Source organism: Ailuropoda melanoleuca, chromosome 17 (genome assembly GCF_002007445.2).
Source record: "Ailuropoda melanoleuca isolate Jingjing chromosome 17, ASM200744v2, whole genome shotgun sequence".
Lineage (NCBI taxonomy): Eukaryota > Metazoa > Chordata > Mammalia > Carnivora > Ursidae > Ailuropoda > Ailuropoda melanoleuca.
The window spans coordinates 15754901-15773633 of NC_048234.1; the positions used below are offsets into that span (position 1 = coordinate 15754901).

General features: G+C 48.4%; 2 protein-coding genes and 1 non-coding gene across 8 annotated transcripts in view; all 3 read left to right on the forward strand.

The window, feature by feature from the left end:
- Positions 1-364: 364 nt before the first annotated feature.
- CKS2 (CDC28 protein kinase regulatory subunit 2) lies at positions 365-879 on the forward strand (the record flags this gene model as incomplete). The annotated part of the gene is made up of 1 exon (XM_034647311.1): positions 365-879. A coding segment is annotated over exon 1 (201 nt), but the record flags the coding sequence as incomplete, so codon positions are not given.
- Positions 880-888: 9 nt separating this feature from the next.
- Positions 889-4901, forward strand: LOC100468334. 2 transcript variants are annotated; one of them, XR_004621746.1, is made up of 3 exons: positions 889-1015; positions 3227-3354; positions 4565-4901. It is a non-coding gene; the product is annotated as an uncharacterized LOC100468334 (transcript). The 2 variants fall into 2 exon arrangements; XR_856461.3 differs by lacking the exon at positions 889-1015 and adding an exon at positions 1023-1155.
- Positions 4902-6215: 1314 nt separating this feature from the next.
- The window catches only part of SECISBP2 (SECIS binding protein 2), a 44071-nt gene continuing 31553 nt past the window's right edge, over positions 6216-18733 (forward strand). For all 5 annotated transcript variants that reach the window (XR_004621682.1, XR_004621681.1, XM_034646936.1 and 2 more), the window contains exons 1-7: positions 6216-6365; positions 7269-7414; positions 12212-12461; positions 12681-12804; positions 13873-14102; positions 16692-16773; positions 18511-18713. Coding sequence is in view for 3 of the 5 variants with exons in the window: in XM_034646936.1 (XP_034502827.1) it covers positions 6330-6365; positions 7269-7414; positions 12212-12461; positions 12681-12804; positions 13873-14102; positions 16692-16773; positions 18511-18713 (1071 nt within the window). In the remaining 2 variants the exon portion in view is untranslated. The remainder of the gene's footprint in view (positions 6366-7268; positions 7415-12211; positions 12462-12680; positions 12805-13872; positions 14103-16691; positions 16774-18510; positions 18714-18733) is intronic.

Below are 18733 nucleotides of genomic sequence, written 5' to 3' on the forward strand. Positions count from 1 at the left end.
CGACCGCGCCACCCACGGCCGTCCCACGCCCACCCACCCGCCGCGGGCGCCGTCCCCTCCCAGACCCCGGAAGCCAGGCCCTCGGCGGGTGGGGACCCTGCCTCCGCACGCCCAACGCCCCTCACCTCCCACCCTTCCGACGGCCTTTCTGGCCTCCGAGACTGCGCCTGCGCGGGGGCGGTCGCATGGCCTGCGGCCCCGCCCGCGCCGCGCTAAACCTCGCGATACTTCACGCCTTCCGCAGGTCCGCCCACCCCAACGGCCCGGCGGACCTGGAAAGTTCTAAACCCTTGCGCACGCGCTCTGAGGCCCTTAACGTCCGGGCTCCGCCTTCCCCTGACCACGCCCCTTTCCGTCAGGGAGCTTCCCGTCGCCACGTCTTGCCAATCATCCACTTCTTCCCTCGGGCGACCTCGCAACAGGTCTCTGATTGGCTGATCATGAGACACAACGCCGAGGAGTGTCGGTGACGATAGGCTGTGAGCCCGTCCCGCCTTCCGACAGTTTGCGCGGGAGGCTATTGGCTGGCGCCTCGGTCCAATCAGCAGTGGGCTGTCGGATTCAAACCGGGATCGTTGGGCCTGTGGTCGGTTGGTCGCAGTCGAGTCGTTGCTTTGGCCTGACGTGGTCGTGTGGCTTCCTGCGCCCGCTCTTCGCGCCCCGTCGCTCCCGCCCGGGATGGCCCACAAGCAGATCTACTACTCGGACAAGTACTTCGACGAGCACTACGAGTACCGGCATGTCATGTTACCCAGAGAACTTTCCAAACAAGTCCCGAAAACCCATCTGATGTCTGAAGAGGAGTGGAGGAGACTTGGTGTCCAGCAGAGTCTAGGCTGGGTTCATTACATGATTCATGAGCCAGGGCGCGACCGCCGGTGGCCGGGCTTTTGTGTGGCGGTGCTGCGATGCGGTGGAGTTTTACGCGCCCCGGGGCAAGGCGGGGGAGTAGCCGGAGTCCGTGCTGGAACCCCTCGCTCCGCCGTCTCAGGCCAGAGTCGCGGCCCCCCGGAAGGTGCAGAGGCTGTTCAGGGGGTGTGGGCTCCAGCCCGCTGCTAGTCAGAGCTGGACTTGAGCTGCGGTCCAGGGCAGTTCGTCCGTGGTGGAGCCGCAAGCTCTTCTGAAGTGTGCACTTACACGTTTGGTTTGTGTTTGGTAAATACAAGCTTCGTGTCCTATTTTACAGATGCGTGGGGTTTTTTTGTAATTGAAATCAAGGTTTAGGTCTGTTGGATGGCATCCGGAACAAGTATTAGAGGATCGTGTGGATTTAAGTTCATAAAAGCTGTAGATCAGCTTTTTCAAGATAATCTCCACAATGAACCGTCTGCCCTTCTGGATGGTATTTTGTGGTGTTACCTGAGTAGTTCTGGTTTAATTGGCCTCCCCTCCCACCCGCGGGCCCGCTACCCCTCTCAGCAAGCCCGTCCGAGAAACAAACGTTGGATTTGGGAAATAGTTTCCTTACTTGTAGTTAGGAAACGATCTTCCTGAAATAAAGTAGAGATAGAGACCTTGTTGAAGGTGAGCCTGTTTCCCATAGTGGTGACTCCTGAGTAACATGGATACATTTATATGGTCGTACATAATACGACTACAAACGCTAGCTAGCATTCCATTTCTCTTCGAGGCCAATCGGTAATTAACGTAGAAGGTAGAAATGAGATTATTTGCAGAGCCCTAAAAGTAGATGTTAGAGCAACATTTCAAGATAATGTACAAAATACATGTTAATTGGCTATTTATGTCATCAGTAAGACTTTGGGTCAAAGGTTGGCTATCAGTAATTAAGTTTTGGGGGAGTCAGATGTTACATGTAGGTTTTCATCCGAGGAGGGGGAGGTCAGCGCCCCTAACCCCCTGTTGTTCAAGGGTCAACTGTAGTTCACTGGAATTAGTAAAAAATAGTAAGCATAATTTCATTTGGTGGCCTCATGGCAGATCTAGCAACATGATACAGTTGTTCTAAGGCTCACTTCTTTTGTGTGAATACGAAATGGGTATTTAATTCACCAGCCACAGGCCAGAGTTTAGGTTGATGACTGTTTAGTGCTTAAAATGAATGGGTTTTGGGTTCAATTTTCTTTTGTGCCAGTAAGTGTGACTGACCAGATTGCACCTTTCTCACCCCCATAGCCAACTGACTTTCAGGTAGATAGACATTTTATAATGGTCAAAAAATTTGGTTAGTGGTTGTCGATGACTGTACAACTTTACTGCTACCGGAAATGGTAAAAACAGGTCTGGGAATTGTGATTTACAAAGAACATTTTACTGCAGTTAAGAAGGGGTGCAGACTTGTCTTTTACAAAGCTACAATTGTATATGTTCTTGATGCTTTGACGTTGAACTTCCTAACCAAAAAAACTTAATATAAGTTTTGGATCTAGGTTATTTGGATAGAAGTTAGTAGCTTATCAGAAAACAGTCTTTGTGCAGGGTTGCCAGGTACACGTATATACGTGGGACTTGGGTTTGTTTGTTGCTTTTAATTTGAACAAAGCAATTTGTGGAGTATACAAGGACTCATCTACTACAGATCTATAATATTGAGTAATGGGAAACCCAAATTAACTAACAGATTAGATATTTTTTCCTCTTATGTAAAAGTCTACATGGGTTTCCTCTTATGTAAAAGTCTACATGGGACGATGGTTTTATAATCGGAAACCGTGCTCAGCTTATGCTTCTGTAGTCAGATGGCTTCTCTGGCTGCCTGATCACTTCAGTCTGCTTCATAACCAACAGGAAAGAACCACGAAAGGAGTTGGGCAGGTTTTCCTTTTGAAGACAGTTTCCATAAGTTGTGTATTTTCTCCTTATATCCTGTTGGCCAGGATCTAAGTTACCAGAGGTAGCTGTGGGGGAGCATGGGATGTTTTGGATAACCATGAGCCCAACTTGGGTTTGGGGGATTCTGTTCCTGAAGAACATTGAAACAGTAGCAAGCAGTCTCTTAGAGAAGAAAAAAGAAAAGGTGAATCCTAAACAAAATGCCTTCTGCTTTTGGACTGTATATTCTGCCTATTTTCAACATTAGGCCATCAAAAATCAGAATTAAAGGTAGTAGACAGTCCTCAAGATTGATGCTAATAGTAATGTAGTAAGAGTTCCTTTAAAGATCTTTGTTTTGAACTCAAATATTAAGTATCCTAAAAATGTATTTATAAAGTGATCATTTGTAGGAAAGGTGTATTTACTAACACTTGGCTCTATGTCTTAACAGGCATGTCATGTTACCCAGAGAACTTTCCAAACAAGTCCCGAAAACCCATCTGATGTCTGAAGAGGAGTGGAGGAGACTTGGTGTCCAGCAGAGTCTAGGCTGGGTTCATTACATGATTCATGAGCCAGGTAAGTGTTGCCATTTAGGAAGGCATCAACTGAAATAAAATAGTAGTGGTTGTGGTTGTTGAAAATTGTTAAGTAATATTGACATTCGGTGGTATTCCCAAAGTAACCCAGGTAAGTTTGACTATTCTTGAATGGCTGATTCCTTTCCTCCCTAGGAAGAATTCCAGTTTTGTCATAAATAATACCACAAGTGAAAGTAATGCATTATTCTACCTGCAGAAAGATAAGGAGTTAAAAAAAAGGCAATTCCGTTTTATTTTAAAACGTGTCATTATTAATAGTAAAGTGTTTTAAGTATAATTCTGGTGTCCTGTCTCTTTGAGAACTAAGAACTTAAGACACCTTAAGTGTCCTTAAGTTCTTTGCATAGAAGTTAATGCAATTTGAAGGGATTTGTCTTTTCCTTTAGCATTCTGTTAAAGCATAATTGGGATCTACCACATTAAGGTGAAATAAAGTAACCTAGTAAGTGAACCTTGCTGTGTGTGTTACGTGTTATGAATATTTGTATTGTTGTGTGAATTTTACCAGAGAGCTTTCCAGATACGAAATGGTAAACTAAAATTCGTGGGGTTAAATTCTGCTTTTGTGTTATCAATAAATAAATGTAACTTAAACATTGTGTGATGCTTTGAGCAAAATTTGACGGCATGCTATAGAAACGGAATTAGGTGGAACGGGAGTTGTTTTGTGCTCGTTAAAGAAAAGCAGCAATAGCATCAGATACTGACTTAAAACTTTCTTGGGATTTGGGGCATTGTATTGGATTCCAGCTAATACCAGAGCACATGAAGAACGCTAGAGTCCTGGACTCCCACCTAATGAAACAGAATCTTTGGGAATGGGCCCCTAGGATCTGCACTTTTTACAGGCTGGTGGGTTTTGAATTTGGTGTTAGGTGTCTTTCCTTTTCACTGGAATTGAGAGTCTTAAAGGTAGAAACCATTCTCCCCAAAGTGGCTTCTCTACTTAGCATTTCTTTTTCCAGAGTAGGTAAAACTAAATAAAACACTGGGGAATGTTATCATCAGGTGGTTTTCTTCTGTTTATAGTTGACAGTGACTTTTCAAACAAAATTTATTTCAGATATTTCGATAAGTGACAGCTGATCATTGATTTATTTTGGTTTAACTGAGAATTTGAATTTTTGGTTGAATGAATGAAAATTAACCATATTGTATTAAAATTATATAATATTTTGTTTCCGCAGAACCACACATTCTTCTCTTTAGACGACCTCTTCCAAAAGAGCAACAAAAATGAAGTCTATCTGGGGATCGTCAATTAAATCTTTTTCAAATTTAATGTATATGTGTATATAAGGTAGTATTCAGTGAATACTTGAAAAAATGTACAAATTGTTGATCCATACCTGTGCATGAGCTGTATTCTTCACAGCAACAAAGCTCAGTTAAATGCAACTGCAAGTAGGTTATTATAAGGTGTTTAAGATAAAATTTCTTCTAGTCGGTTTTTCTCTTTAATATAAGTGCCTGTTTGACTTCGCCTGTTACTTTTTGTTAAATAAAGTTTGTATGTTGCATTTATCATTCAAGTTATGGGCTTTATTTTTTTAAGGTTAACTTGTGTCTATCGAGGTTGTTAGATAATTTCATTTCTATAATTTTGGTCTGGAGGAAATAAATTTAAAGAAATAAGATTAAATGGGTTTAAAATAGCTTGGTTTGGGAGGGTATGACTTAATTCACTTACGGAGAAACAGTTTAATGGAGACAGAGTTCATAGGTCTATTGCTAGTTTAGATCTTGGAGAATTGTGCAGTTGTGTCTAAGGACTGGCACATCTAGTGGCCTTGAGGGAAACCACTTATCCTTGTTTCTGTTTTACTACGTGTGCCAAGTAGGGGTAATGTTTCCTATAAAAACGCACAGCATTTTAAAATGTAAAACATTCCATACGTAGTTTGTGTCTGCTTGTAAATTGTCTATCTGCTACAGAAGTATTCCTGAGTGAATGCAAACACAGGCTTTCTTATTTGCTGTGCTGCGGAAAACTTTGAAATGAGCTGCTAGTAAACACCCGAGTCTGGCGGTCCTCTGTATGCTCCTCTCCTGAGAAAGGGGTGTCTGTACAGAAATAGGACAGGAAACGGTACAGGTGGTGCTGAGCAGCAGCCCAGAACGTACTTCTCCCCGTCCCCCCTCCCCCCGCGGAGACCCATCCCCTACAAGTCCCGGGCTAGCATGCCAGGAAGACGCCAGGATTGCTAAACAAAGGGAGATTAGTAAGCAAAGGGAGCGGTGATCCCGCGGCAGCCCCCCAACAAGGGTAACTGCCCCACGCCAGGCCCCTCGGGACGTGTTCGCGCATGCTTAATCCACCTGCGGGATCCACGTGTGATCCCGCGCTGGAACACCTTGGGGGGAACTGGGCGCCGCCCGCATTTGCTGCTTTGAATAGTACCTACCTGGTAGTAATTAACTCGGGCCTCCCTGCAGGGGCAACGCTGAGATTCCCAGTTTGTATACCTAACCCAGCTCCCAGCCCCCCTCCCCGCTCCCGCGCGGACCCACCCCTGCCCAGCCCCCACCAGGGCGCACCGCTGTTCCCAATAACTGAAAGGGACTGAGCAGTCTGGGAATTCTCTTCCGTATTTACTGCTCAGTGCTCCAGCCCCTGGCAGTTGACTGCACCAGATCCTCCTGGGCCCGGAGTCCACGGCCTTCGCCTTCGGGTGTCCCCGGCCCGGCCGCGTCCCGGAGCCCACCGCTGCCTCTTCCGAAGGAAAGGCAGCACCCAGGAAGCCGCCGCCATGCGGGGGCCGAGGTCGCCCGCACGCGCACTAACGGCCGGAAGCGGGTGGGGGGGACGCTGGGCGGGTCGGGGCGCGTTTCTGTGACGCACTTCCTGGCGTCCGCTCCGAAGGCGGAAAAGCGGGGCGCGGGAGCGCCGCGCGTCTGTGCCGACGGGGCGGCTGCCGGCCTCCGGGCCGGGCCTTCTCCGAGCCGCGCGCCATGGCGTCGGAGGGGCCTCGGGAGCCCGTGGGCGAGGTGAGGACCGCCCCAGAGTGGGGGTCGGGCGTCGGGACGGAAGCGGGCGGGGGACAGCGCGGGGCGTCGGGGCGGTCGCGGTTATCCGGGGGAGGACGCGGGCGCCCGGGAATGCGCCCCCGCGCCGGCTCGCCTCGTTCGTATCCGGGAGTTCCGCAAACGTTGGCTGAAGCTCTAGTCTCCGCTCGGCCTGCTGGGCCGGACCGCTAGATGGAGCCCTGGCGGCCGCGCCAGTCGTCCTTCTAACGGATTAGAAACTGCTGTTTCTAAAGTGTCCGGGAAAGTCAGTCTGGCAGTGCGGCCCCGAAGACCAGAAGAGCAGATTTTACGTTCAAATCCCAAGGCTTTGTGACAGCAGAATGTCCTTCTAGCTGGGCTCGGTTTTCCTTTTACAAAACAACTCTTCGTGGTTCGTCGAGTGACAAGTCAAGGATTTATGTAACTTTTCTTTTTTGAGAAATTTGATGGAAATAAACTTCCGCATAAGTTTGAGTGTCTGAGTCCCCAGTTCCGCGGCTGGGTTTACCCCTGGCACTTTTCGGTTCTCGGTTATCCGTAACTATCGCGGAGAAGGTGACACATCCGTACTGCAGGTTAAGTAAGGCTCAGGGAACTTTGTAAGTTGTCCGAGCCCTGCCATTTGGATCGAATTTTATTTCCACTTTAATTGCTTGCCCCCCCCCCTTAATATTTAGTAGACCGCTTTTTTTTAGCATTGGGGAAGAAGTTGTTAGTAAACAGATTCTTGTTATTATGAGGTGGAAGTATTTGAACGACAGACAGTCCTGGGATTGGCATTTTGGGGGCTGCTAGAACCCAGCGACTTTCCTTGGGTTTTTTTTGTTCACATTTGCTTTACCTCCAAATGTATGTAGTCAACTCCCCCCCCCCTTTTTTCCTCAGGGCATCAAGTTGTCAGCAGATGTCAAACCGTTTGTCCCCAGATTTGCTGGGCTCAGTGTGGCGTGGTCAGAGTCTTCGGAAGCACGTGTGTTCCCTAGCTGTGCAGCCACCTACTATCCGTGTGTTCAGGAGCTCCCCGTACCTGAGTATGTATCCTTCTCAATGTCTTGCCTTCCTGGGACGGAATGGGGATTACACTTTGAAGTATGCTGCACCTAACATGGTTAATGTTCTCAGTATGGCCAAGAAGGGCCTGAGCCAGTGGCACAACTTAACTGTGTCCTGCACCAAAAACAAACCTCAGCTCTCCAGACTCATACGGTTATTTTGGGCAGAGAAGGTGTGGAGGTTGCGTTGTATTCACTAGTAGGAAGTGGAGCCTCAGGATTCATTTGTGATGGGGTCTGAAACTGTATCACATGTCTTAGGGGGATAAGATGGCTGGGGGTGTAGAGAGGAAACGGGGCAAAGACAAGCCCAGAGAAATGAGCATGCTGTGTGGTTGTAGGGTGTAACACTGTACAGTCTTGCTTGGGGAAGGAGTGGGGGCTTGCAACTGTGGCTGCTCCTTTGTTGGATAGTCTTTGGAAATAGCTGAGTTTCGCTTTCCACCATTTTTTTTTTATAAACGTTCTGTGGAGCTGGATTCTAGAAGCTTGGCTTATGTTGGTTTTTCAGTTTTCCTTTTCCTTCTCAAGTTTCATTCTTTAGGTATTTATACAATGGTTTCCGTTAATACCGGTATTTAGAAAAACGTGCGTTAAACCTTTCATGTACTTGTGTGGAGTACTTGTAGATTTTTTAAAGGTTTGCATCTTTATGTAAGAATCCTTGTCTTTATGTTCCTTTGTGTGGGTTGTACGTTTCTTTTTCATACTTGCATAGTGTCGATTATATACTTCATATAAATTCTAGATTTGTATTCGCAAGAACGAAATTTGGAATGCATAATAAAACCATCGAGTTGTTTGCTGTATATAGGTTGTATTTTTTGACAAAGTTTAAGTTCTGCCTGTACGTGTTTTGCTAGGAATACTCAAGTTTTCCACTGTGATTTCATCCTTTGTTAAAGGAAGATTGGCATGGGTCTCATTTGAATTGTTGCCTGCCTTGGGTGGTTCACAAAGTATAAAATATATTTCAGGCAGTGACAAGGATTCGAAGCCATCTGCTGGGTGGGATTCCAGTGACCCAAAATAAAGGTGGAAAACATTCCTACAGCTAAAGTAATGTTCTGGAAGTAGCATGAATCGAGACGAATCAGAAGCTTAAGGATGTGCCCTGCTGAATTTAAAAATTAAGGGGCGCCTGGGTGGCACAGCGGTTAAGCGTCTGCCTTCGGCTCAGGGCGTGATCCCGGCGTTATGGGTTCGAGCCCCACATCAGGCTCCTCTGCTATGAGCCTGCTTCTTCCTCTCCCACTCCCCCTGCTTGTGTTCCCTCTCTCGCTAGCTGTCTCTCTGTCAAATAAATAAATAAAATATTAAAAAAAAAAGATAATTGAATTTAAAAATTAGGTTTCTTGGGGCGCCTGGGTGGCTCAGTCGTTGGGCGTCTGCCTTCGGCTCAGGGCGTGATCCCGGCGTTATGGGATCGAGCCCCACATCGGGCTCTTCTGCTGGAAGCCTGCTTCTCCCTCTCCCACTCCCCCTGCTTGTGTTCCCTCTCTCGCTGGCTGTCTCTCTCTGTCGAATAAATAAATAAAATCTTTAAATAAAAGTAAAAATTAGGTTTCCTAGTTTCTTATCCTTTTATAGTTTTGATTTTTTAAAAAATTATTTATACCAAGGAAAAGATTGGCTGACAATATTCCTGCCTGATGAGAAAACAATTAAGGACAAAAGAGGCATGAAAGCAGAGGGCCAAGGGTAGGAAGGACAGGAGCCTTTGAAAGGGACAAAATGGGGATGCATGGGGATGCTTACCTGTTTGAGAACGGATTACTCGTCCATTCCGATGGCGGCTCAGAAGGCTACTTGAGCCAGGTTTCCTGTAAATGGAGTTCTCTGCAACGAAAAAACGGAATAGTGTTTTCCATAAGGAACATATGTTGTCTTTCCTGCTGGTCCCACTGCCTGTCTCAGTCCATGAGGTAGGCGGGAGGTGTAATGTTATTTTCACACCTGAGAAACTGGGGCTAGAAACGTGTGTTCATAGTCATTCAGGGTAGGCAGTGCCCGAAGCAGAATGACCATCTGTTCTTCTGACCTGTGTTCAGTCGAGCTCCCGAAAGCTGCTGCCGCTGCTGCTGGCAGGTGTTTGCCGAGCATTTCAGTGTGTTGCGGTCTGCTGTCCGCTCTGGGTGCTTCTGAGTGGAAGTCTCAGCTGTGAGAACTAGTAGTCCTGGATGGAGTGTGGCTCTGGTCTGTTTGGTGGCTGGAGGGGCTGCTGGTGCCTGACACGTGGCCTGACGGCAGGGACCTGTGCAGTACTGTTGGGGGGCTGTCGAGGACGAAGGACCAGGCGAAGTGTTTGGGGGAGCCCGCACGGCGCAGCCGCAGAGACCAGGTGTGCTCGGTAGGAGGTAGGGCACTGCTGGTCATGTCTTACATGGCGTCGGGATGCTCACTTCTGGATTCTCGTTCAACTTGAACAGAGAGGGGCTTGAAGGCTCGGACTGGGTTCCAGGTACTGAAAGTAGGGAAGAAATACGTGAAGCCCTGCTGTCAGGAGAACGGCTCCCTGGTGGTCTGTGTGGGTGTTGGTGGGAGAGGGGCTGTGGCGGTTTCCGGCTGAGTACATGCAGAGTGAGGGGTGGGAAGAGGGCCCGTTTGGGGATCAGAAGTTCAGTTTGGACTCCAGTGCCAGTTAGGGAAGAGCGAACTATTGGGTGGGAACCACCTGTGGGTTGGAGAGCAAGGCTCGGAGCTGGCGAAGTGCACGACTGCAAGTAGGTATATGGAGTCTGAGCAGGGCTAGGAGAGGTTTGGATTCCCGAGTCTGACTGGAGGGAAAGGGGAAGTGCCGAGAAGGGCCCTCCACGGATGAGCCTTTTGGAAGGTGGGACGGGGTTGCAAGTCCAGGCTGGTGGAGCTTTTCAGGTGATGTGACAGAAGGACCAGACCCACAGATGCTGTGGCGGGGAGGCAACTGGGCTTGCAGGAAGGATGTCCTGGAGACGCAGGACGGTTGGTAGGGGTGGGGAGGGGGAAGTGGACAGAGACGTCAGTGGGTACTCTGGGTACAGGGGAGAGGGAGGGCGGACTAGCTGCAGGAGATGTGCTGCTGATAAAAACGGAGGCTGGGTGAGATGGTAGGCGCACAGGCGTGTGTTCTGTGCTGGGGGGCCGTCTGGGCAGTTTGTGGCAGCTGGAATTTTACAGACAAGCCACTCGAAGCCTCAACGGATACTGTGGGTTGTTGCTGTGAGACTTTACTGGGTGATGTTCTCTGCGTATAATCGTATTGGCCTTGGATGGAAAGCAAAAATACCAACTTCCCAGAGGAAGAAAGACAGTGAAGACTTGTGCATAGTGGAACACCAGATTTTAAATCGAGCCAGGACCCAAACTGAGGGCTCTGGGTTCACGGACGCAGGGTTGCTGGATGACGCAGCCTTCCCAACTGCTGCACCTTGCCTTCCTTTCCAGCTTTACCTAAATTTCTGTTCATTTATCTGGTTTTCGGACTTGGGATATTATCTTTTTTACTATGTTTTGCAATCAGTCCCTCTTTGCCCCCCTCCCTTGTGAAGAACAGATTCTCCCGCCCCTTAGATTTTCTGAGCTTCAAATAAAATAAAACAGAGATTCACATCTAGGAGCAGGGTGATGCTTTAAATTGTTTTCTTCTCTGCAGAGAGCAGCACTAGGCCAGGTGTACTGAAAAAGGCACAGTAAAAAGGGTTTTTCTTGGTTTTTCCTTAGGCACAGTTCTTTACTAGGGTTAGTGAACGATCTTCCTGGGTGTGAACTTACTGTAAAATGTCGTGGGTTCAGAGACAGTGATAGCAGGCTGTCCACTTAGGTACTGCGTGTACGTGGATGCAGGGAACCTTCTGGTAAGCGGGTTTCTGGTGTGGGTGGTGACTCCTTTGTCTTGCAGTACAGGCCCTTCCTTGCCCCCGAGTAGAAATACTACGTATTTGAGCGCTGCCTGTGCCCATACCTGCTGGGGATCCAGCAGTGAGAAGATCCTGCGGGATGTCTCATCATTAGCTCTGATTTTCCTGCCTTTCTAAATGGACCGGCACCCTTTGGGATTCCGCTGATTTTCTGCAAGATGATGTTCAGCTCTGGGAAGTCACAGAAGCATCTGCTGGTGCTCATTTGTGGGAACGAGAAGGGTGTGTCTCGCGTCCTAGCTCATCTGCTCAGTGTTTCGCCATTGGATCGTCTTTCTTTGCAAGAGGATTGAAGCCTCTGGCTGAATACCAAATTCACTTACAAAATCAGTGTTAAATTATATTTTGGTTTAGCCTAGCAGCTCGAGCAAACGGGGGCACGGCAGCATCCACAGATGGTGCCCCTCTCGCCGGTGGGTTGCAGCTCCCAGGCCACCATGGGTGCAGTGTGCCCTTCCAGCTCTGGCCCCGAGAGGCCGAAAAGCACAGGATGTGGTGCTCGGGCTGGAGGTTGGATGGGACGGTGGGGGCTCTGTGAAAGCCTCCTCTGCAGAGAGAATGGTCTGGATGGCCTTTTAGGCCCGGGCGGCTGCCAGTGGCTTTCGCAAACATCTGACGCTGTGGGAGCGCGGAGCTGCCGAGGTGTCCCTGGGCTTTGCTGCTTCACGTTGTGCCACGGTCCTGCTGTGGGTGCTCAGCGCAGGAGTGAGCATGCGGCACTGGGCAAAAAAGAAACGCTGGAAGCTTTTATTTCACTATGAAAGGTAGCTCAGCGCCAGAGCGAATGACCTCAAAAATGATACTTTAAATGTGCTGATTACAGAAGAGCTCCTTGGTTTGTGGTGTGAAATCTTAACTAAAACGTGCCCTTCTTCTTTAGGCAGAAGCTCTATACTGAAGACGTGGCCTTTGGAGCTTCAGCTTTTCCACCTCCGTATTTATCTTCTGAGCTCGCTCTTCATCCGTGCCGCGACGCTCCTTACCCCGCAGAGTGTCCGCGGAGCGTCTGCCCGCTGCCCGGCTCCCAGTATGCTTACGGACACCCCAGCGCGTACTGCGGTTTGCAGACTGTGAAGCCGCGAGGCGAGCAGATGTGCCCTCCCCCACCAGACACAAAAGCCCTGTTCAAGGTAGCACGCCGCGGCGGTGGCTAGTGTAGCGTTTAAAATGTGAAGAGCTGGTCCATTCTCACGTGTTTAAGTATTGTTAATCTCTGTAGTGTATTTAAATTGATTTTTGTTTATCCTTTTTTGAAATGGTTGTTGTGAATACTTATGGATTTCTAGCTTTAAGCCTTTTTTATGACGCTGGTTTTCTTAATTCATGTGACTTTCTAATTTTTCCCGCAGAAAAAAACGTATGATGAGCAAAAGTTTGACAGCAAGAAGGCTGACGGATCTCTGTCATCTGAGATAAAATCAGTTAGAGGTTCACATCCTGTGTCCATTCGCACTGACACTAACTTGAAACCAGGTGAAAATGACAGACTCTCTGATGTTAAATCATCCTTCCCCACCTGCCCCAGAAATGTCACTGTGCTTTGTACCTGTTTCTGTGGAGGCCATTGGACTCTGGTTGGGATCCTAGAGGCGTCTCCGCCTGGGGAGGGACCAGTTGTGGGGGGGCTCTGGGGTGCGCCCTAGCATGTGCGGGAACCAGCCCAAAGTCACATGGCAAGTAGGCGACACCCACGGGCCTCAAAACACATCCTTAAGCAAATCACAGCCACATCCTTTGTACTGTATTTGACCATGTTCATTCCTGAAATAGCTTCTCTGGCGTTCTGTTGGGACACTTTTTAATAGGAGGCAGAGTTTGCTGTTTGAATCCCATCCTGAGCAATAGCAAACCTGGGGCGGTGTAGTTACTCGGGACACGTGTCTGCTCTGGCCTTGGCAACGACTCTTTCATGTGGCTCAAAACTAGTGGTTCTGTATGGTGTAACTTACAGACGAGTGCAGTTTGATGGCTTATTTATAAAAAGAGCTGAAACCTTTGTAATAGTGTATTTACTGAGAATGACCGATTTATTTACATGCTTAACTTACATCACTTGGTGTGTAAGTTTTTCTCTGTGTTGATTTCACTCAGAAACCATTGGGCGCATGGAAGTTTGCAAGGAAAGTTGAACAGTTAAGCATAATGACTGGCTTCGTGGCGTTACAGCCCACATCAGGATTCATTTGTATTTGAAGGGGAGGGATGGGGAAGAGATTCCAAGTTCATTTCTACTTGCTTTCTTCCAGATTTTAGGCATAATTCTAAAGTTGAACTAGTTACTGCAACCTGATCTAATTATTCTTACGCCTCAGGTTTGCAGCGTGCCTTGCTTTTTTCTGCCTGATGGCCCAGCCAGAGCAGCTGGCGCTTCCGGTCATGTCTGTTTCCCACCGTTACGCAGGTTGGCAACACTAGCAGAGGGAGGGCATTCGGATAGTCCCGTGTTCAACGGCGATAGACTTCCCGCCCTGCGGTTGAGGTGCGAGGACGGGTCTTCACACAACACCTACGTTTTCACCTCTTTTGATTCTGTAAATACAGATGCTTCTCAGAGACGAACAGACAGGAAATCCAGAATTGTTGAAAAGAGTGGATCTGCCTCCAAACCTGAGTTTGAATTTACCAGGCTGGACTTTCCTGAACTGCAGGGTCCAGAGAACAGTGAGATCTCAGAGACCCAAAAGCAGCCCACGTGGGGGGCTCTGCGCTCTGCCTCAGCTGAACTCTCTCTTCTCAGAGAGGTGGTGAAACCTGCCGTGGTGACAGCAGAGGTGAGTGCGGGGCCTCCTCTGTCTCCCTCCTCCTCCTCTCTCCCTTCCTTCCTTCTCCCCTTTGCAGGTGCTTCACGGTACGCTGAATCTTCCTGTGGGGGCCTGGCTTCCTTGTGCGGACCTTCTGCTTGGACTCTTTCCCGCCCAAGTGGCCCCTCGTACAGCTGTTCTTTTAAAAGAATCATCTAATGAGCTTCCTTGTGCTTGCTAGCTGTAGGGGATGGAGGCCCGACTCCGGCACAGGTCCCGCTGTGTAGACAGCCCCTGGTGATCACCTCCCTCCCAGCACTGCATTCCGACAGCACATTTACCAGTAGACAGTCAGATTCTTTTCATCCAACAGTGATATGTCAGACTCACGGGTAGCCTCTGATTTTTCCAGGCTGTTTATCCATACCTCTGTCATTGATGAGATCTCGAACTCCGCAGAAGTAATCGCTGTGTGTTTTGTTTGCCACTTAATGATTTTAAAATACACCGTGTTCCACGTTTGGTCTTGGAGTTTTAGTCCATCCAGGTTCCGGGAAAAGCTTCAGCAGGTTCATACCCCCTCAGGTGGCTTCTCACAGATTTCTGCAGAGAGAGGGTGGGAGGGCAGGGAGAAGGAGGAGGCAAGGAAGGAGGCAGCTCCCATCCACTCTTGACACTGACGCCCAGAGGCGGGTAGGGCGGCTTGCAGTGTGCAGAAGATACCCCGTTCCCCACTCACTGACCCTGACGCTGTGGCGCCATGGCGCTTCCCTGTGGCTTAGCCGTGACGAGGAAGGCTGGCTGGCAGCTGGCATAGAAGAATCTGGTTCGGCAGCTGTGTGACCCCTTTGGTCCCAGCTGGGAGTGTGGAGTAGCTGAGCCGTCGAGGGGCTCCATGTCCGCAAACCTGGTGGTCAGCACGTAATGCGAGCCTGTGAGCGCTCTGTAGGAGTAGGACAGGCCGCCAGGGAGCTGCGGTGGGGTGTGACCGGCCCACCCTGTCATGGTCACCGGTCACACAGGTGTGTCCCGACACAAAGTGAGGCACGTGGCGCCGTAAGGACTCCTTGCCTGAGGTTGTGTTCACACTCTTGAATTATGTGTGGACTTTTAATTTTTCCTTCTAGAAGAAACTTTTCTTATTGTCTTAGTAGTATCTTTAAACACAAGAGAAATATTTGAAAGAAAATGAACAGTTGACCTTGAACAACACAGGTTTGAACTGCACTTAGACGTGGATGTTTTTGATAAACACAGGACAGTACTGTAAACGTGTTTCCCCTTCCTTGTGATTCTCTCAGTGATGCTTTCTTCAGCTTGTTTAGTGTTAGGATGTGTGTATGACACGTAAGACGTGCAGTACGTGTGTAAACGGTGTGGTCGGTCAGCGTTCCGGTCAGTAGTAGGCTGTTAGTAGTTGATTTTGGGGGGTCAGAAGTTCCACATGGAGTTCTGACTGTCCAGGAGTCAGCACCCCAACCCCCATGTTGCTCAAGGGTCACTTGTAATTGTCTCAAGTCGTGTAAGGGAAAACCATGTTAATGGTACCTTGTGGGGACTGGGGGTTCCGCTCAGTGTGAAGTTATGCATACGTATGGCTTTGTGTTTTGAGTTTTTAAAACTTTCGGCATTTTTCCATGTCATTAAGTAGTTCTTGAAACCTTGTTGCACTGAATCTTTGTGGACACGTGTGATCTGTGTAACTGTTCTTGAACAGGTAAGCCATGGTGAGCATATAAGTCACATTTACTAAAAGAACAGGCGGTGTTTCAATAATTTTATTTTTTGTTACTGGGCTCAGATTCAATGAAATGGTGTAGTGGGAAAACTGTTGAAGGATATGAGCTTTAGAATTTAAGTCCATTCAGATTTGAATGGATCGGTTTCTTCTTGCTATGAGTGCCGTGGTCACCCTGAGGTCGCCCTCAGGTCTGTCTTCGTGTGCTCGCCTGCCCGCTTGTCATTTGCTGCCTCATATTCCCCGTACGTTCATTGTCTCTGTGGACCTCCTGATGGATTTTTCAGAGCTTTGGTGTGTGGGCATGGGGAACAGTGCCCCCCTCCAGGGGCCCTGTGGTCTCAAGTGGTGGGGGCACATCTGTGCTGACGCACAACTCGTCTGTCGTGTACTGATCTTTTACAAGTTGTGTGGTGTGTGTGCCGTGATGCCCTTAGGCTGCGTTTCTCTCCCTGGCAGAGAAGTAGGGGGGACACTGCGGGCTCAGCTGAACACCATGGGTGGTTTCTCCTACAAGGAGTGATACTTGGTATTACGTATGTTTTTACTTACNCTTGGTTTTTTTTTTTTTTTTTTTTGAGCCTGAGAGCTGGAGGGGGCGTGTGGCAGGAGGGGCAGAAGGAGAGGGAGAGAAAGAATCCTAAGCAGGCTCCACACCCAGCGTGGAGCCCAATGCGGGGCTCAGTCTCACGACCCCGACGACATGACTCGAGCCAAAACCAAGAGTCGGATGCTCAACAGACTGAGCCACCCAGGCGCCCCTGAAATTTTTAATTACCATATATTTTGGAGATTTTACAAATGGCAAGGGAAGCTGTGTTTAAAAATTAAGTGATTACTTTCAATTTGAAATAGTACAGAGATGCTGGTTTGCCTTTTAGGGTGAAGCGGTGGTGAGAAGCACGGACACAGCGGAGTCCGTGACCAGCAGCGCTGCGGCCGATCCCTCCTCCTGTCCCAGAGGTAAGAGGGGCTGTGGCGGCTTTAACACACCAGCGCCCTGGTTTCCAAGTTACTTTTAGTTCAGTGCAACAGAAATGTTTTTGTTTTAAAGCCTTCTTTAAGACAGCTGATGGGTTGTAGATAGACTGATCTCACTGGTGAGAAGCTGGAAGTAAGTACACGAGATCCCACACGAGTGTGCAAGGAGTGTAGAGTAGGAGCAAAGAATTCTAAATGAAATGTGTCCAGTTTGTCTAGTTAAGGGAGAAATTTAATGAACTCAGAAATTACTGCTTCCTTAAGTATAGTCCACACCAGTGGTTCTCAGAGTTTAGGTGTCACGACCCACCCCTTAAACCTAAACACCCTTTAAAAAGCCCCAGAGAGCTTCTGTTTATTTGCATGATAATGATCAGTATTTGCAATATTCAAAGTTAAAACTGAGAACTTCTAAAAGTCACTTTGTAATTCTCTTACAAGTAACAATGATAAACCCATTACCTGTTACCATAGCATATATATATTTTTAAGACTGATTGATTTATGGGAGGGAGAGAGAGAGAGAGGTGGAGGGAGAGAATCTCAAGCAGACTCCCCGCTGAGTGCATAGCCCGACGTGGGACTCGATCCCAGGACCCCAAGACCATGACCTGAGCTGAAGTCAAGAGTCAAACGCTCAACTGACTGAGCCACCCAGGCGTCTCAACATAGCATAGTTTTTATGAAAAATAGCTTTTTCAAAGTTAAACCGTCATGAGGAGAGCAGCCTCGTTTCACGTTTTTGCAACTCTTTACCAACTGGCTTGGTAGTGTGGCCTCAGCATGCAGTGGTTCACTGTCCCGGGTCTTGCAGCCTCTTGAATACGCTGCTGGACGCTCAGGAGAGAGAGCGCAGGAAGGCTCAGGGCCCGTTCCTTCCGTCAGGAAAATGGTTTTGACTCCTCGGACCCCTGAAAGGGTCCTGGGAGCCTCAGACCGTACTTAGAGATCTTCTGGCCTGACTGTCCCAGAAGTGACACATTCAGAGAGAGTTCAGTAATTCTGCGTTTAATTTTTCTGAGTCACTTGTCCTGACAGGACATTTTTACAGAATTATTCCAGATCTATTCACAGGTGTGTTTTCTTTTACATTCTTGTGTGGTATGTGTGTGGTTTGGTAAAAACCTTCACTTAAAAGGCAACTTGAGTGGTGTGTAGGTCTGGTACAAAAGCAGCCTATCTGGCTTCTTGGGGGGATGCCCCCGGCTGCCCACGGCCGGCCCGGGTCCTGTCCTGTCTGTGGGCCCCTAAGGAGCCGCGTTGCTCTGCCTAGGCCTGAGGTCTAAAAACAGAGAAATCAGCCCTTGCCGTGGTAGCCAAAGCCTGTTATCTTTGACTTTCGATGCGAATGCTGCATAGCAAGGTTAGTAGGGCTGAAATTCGATCTTTGCCCTATTAATTTTTGTGTGTTTGCTGTGTGGAATTAACTGTGTTAAGTTTTATTACTTCTTGGCCAGAACTGTAGTTTATCTACCCACCTGTACCCCCAAGTTAAAGAACCGGTTGCTAGGAACCGCATGCAGCCTACAAGTTAATCCAGCCTGCACGCTCCGAGAAGAGAGCTTAGTAGATGCCGCGGTCTCCAAGACCGTGTTGCGAGCGCCGGTCTGCGTTTAATTGTGCGCTGAGTAATGACGTCACATAACACGTGTGTAGAATTTCTAAGTGTTTTCATTTTACTGTTGAGATTGTTCCACAACTTTGGTTGTTTTTGAGCAGAGTTGTCTTGGACACCAATGGGTTATGTTGTTCGGCAGACATTACCTACAGAACGGTCAGCAGCCCCTAAAAACATTACTTCCATGATAAACCTCAAGACGGTCGCTTCGTCAGCAGACGCAAAAAGCGTTAGTATGTCACCTCCTGAAGTTGTGTCCTCGGATCCTTCCTACACAGAGAAGCACGTCCTCTCCGCTAACAAGGTACGTGTCATGTTGGATTG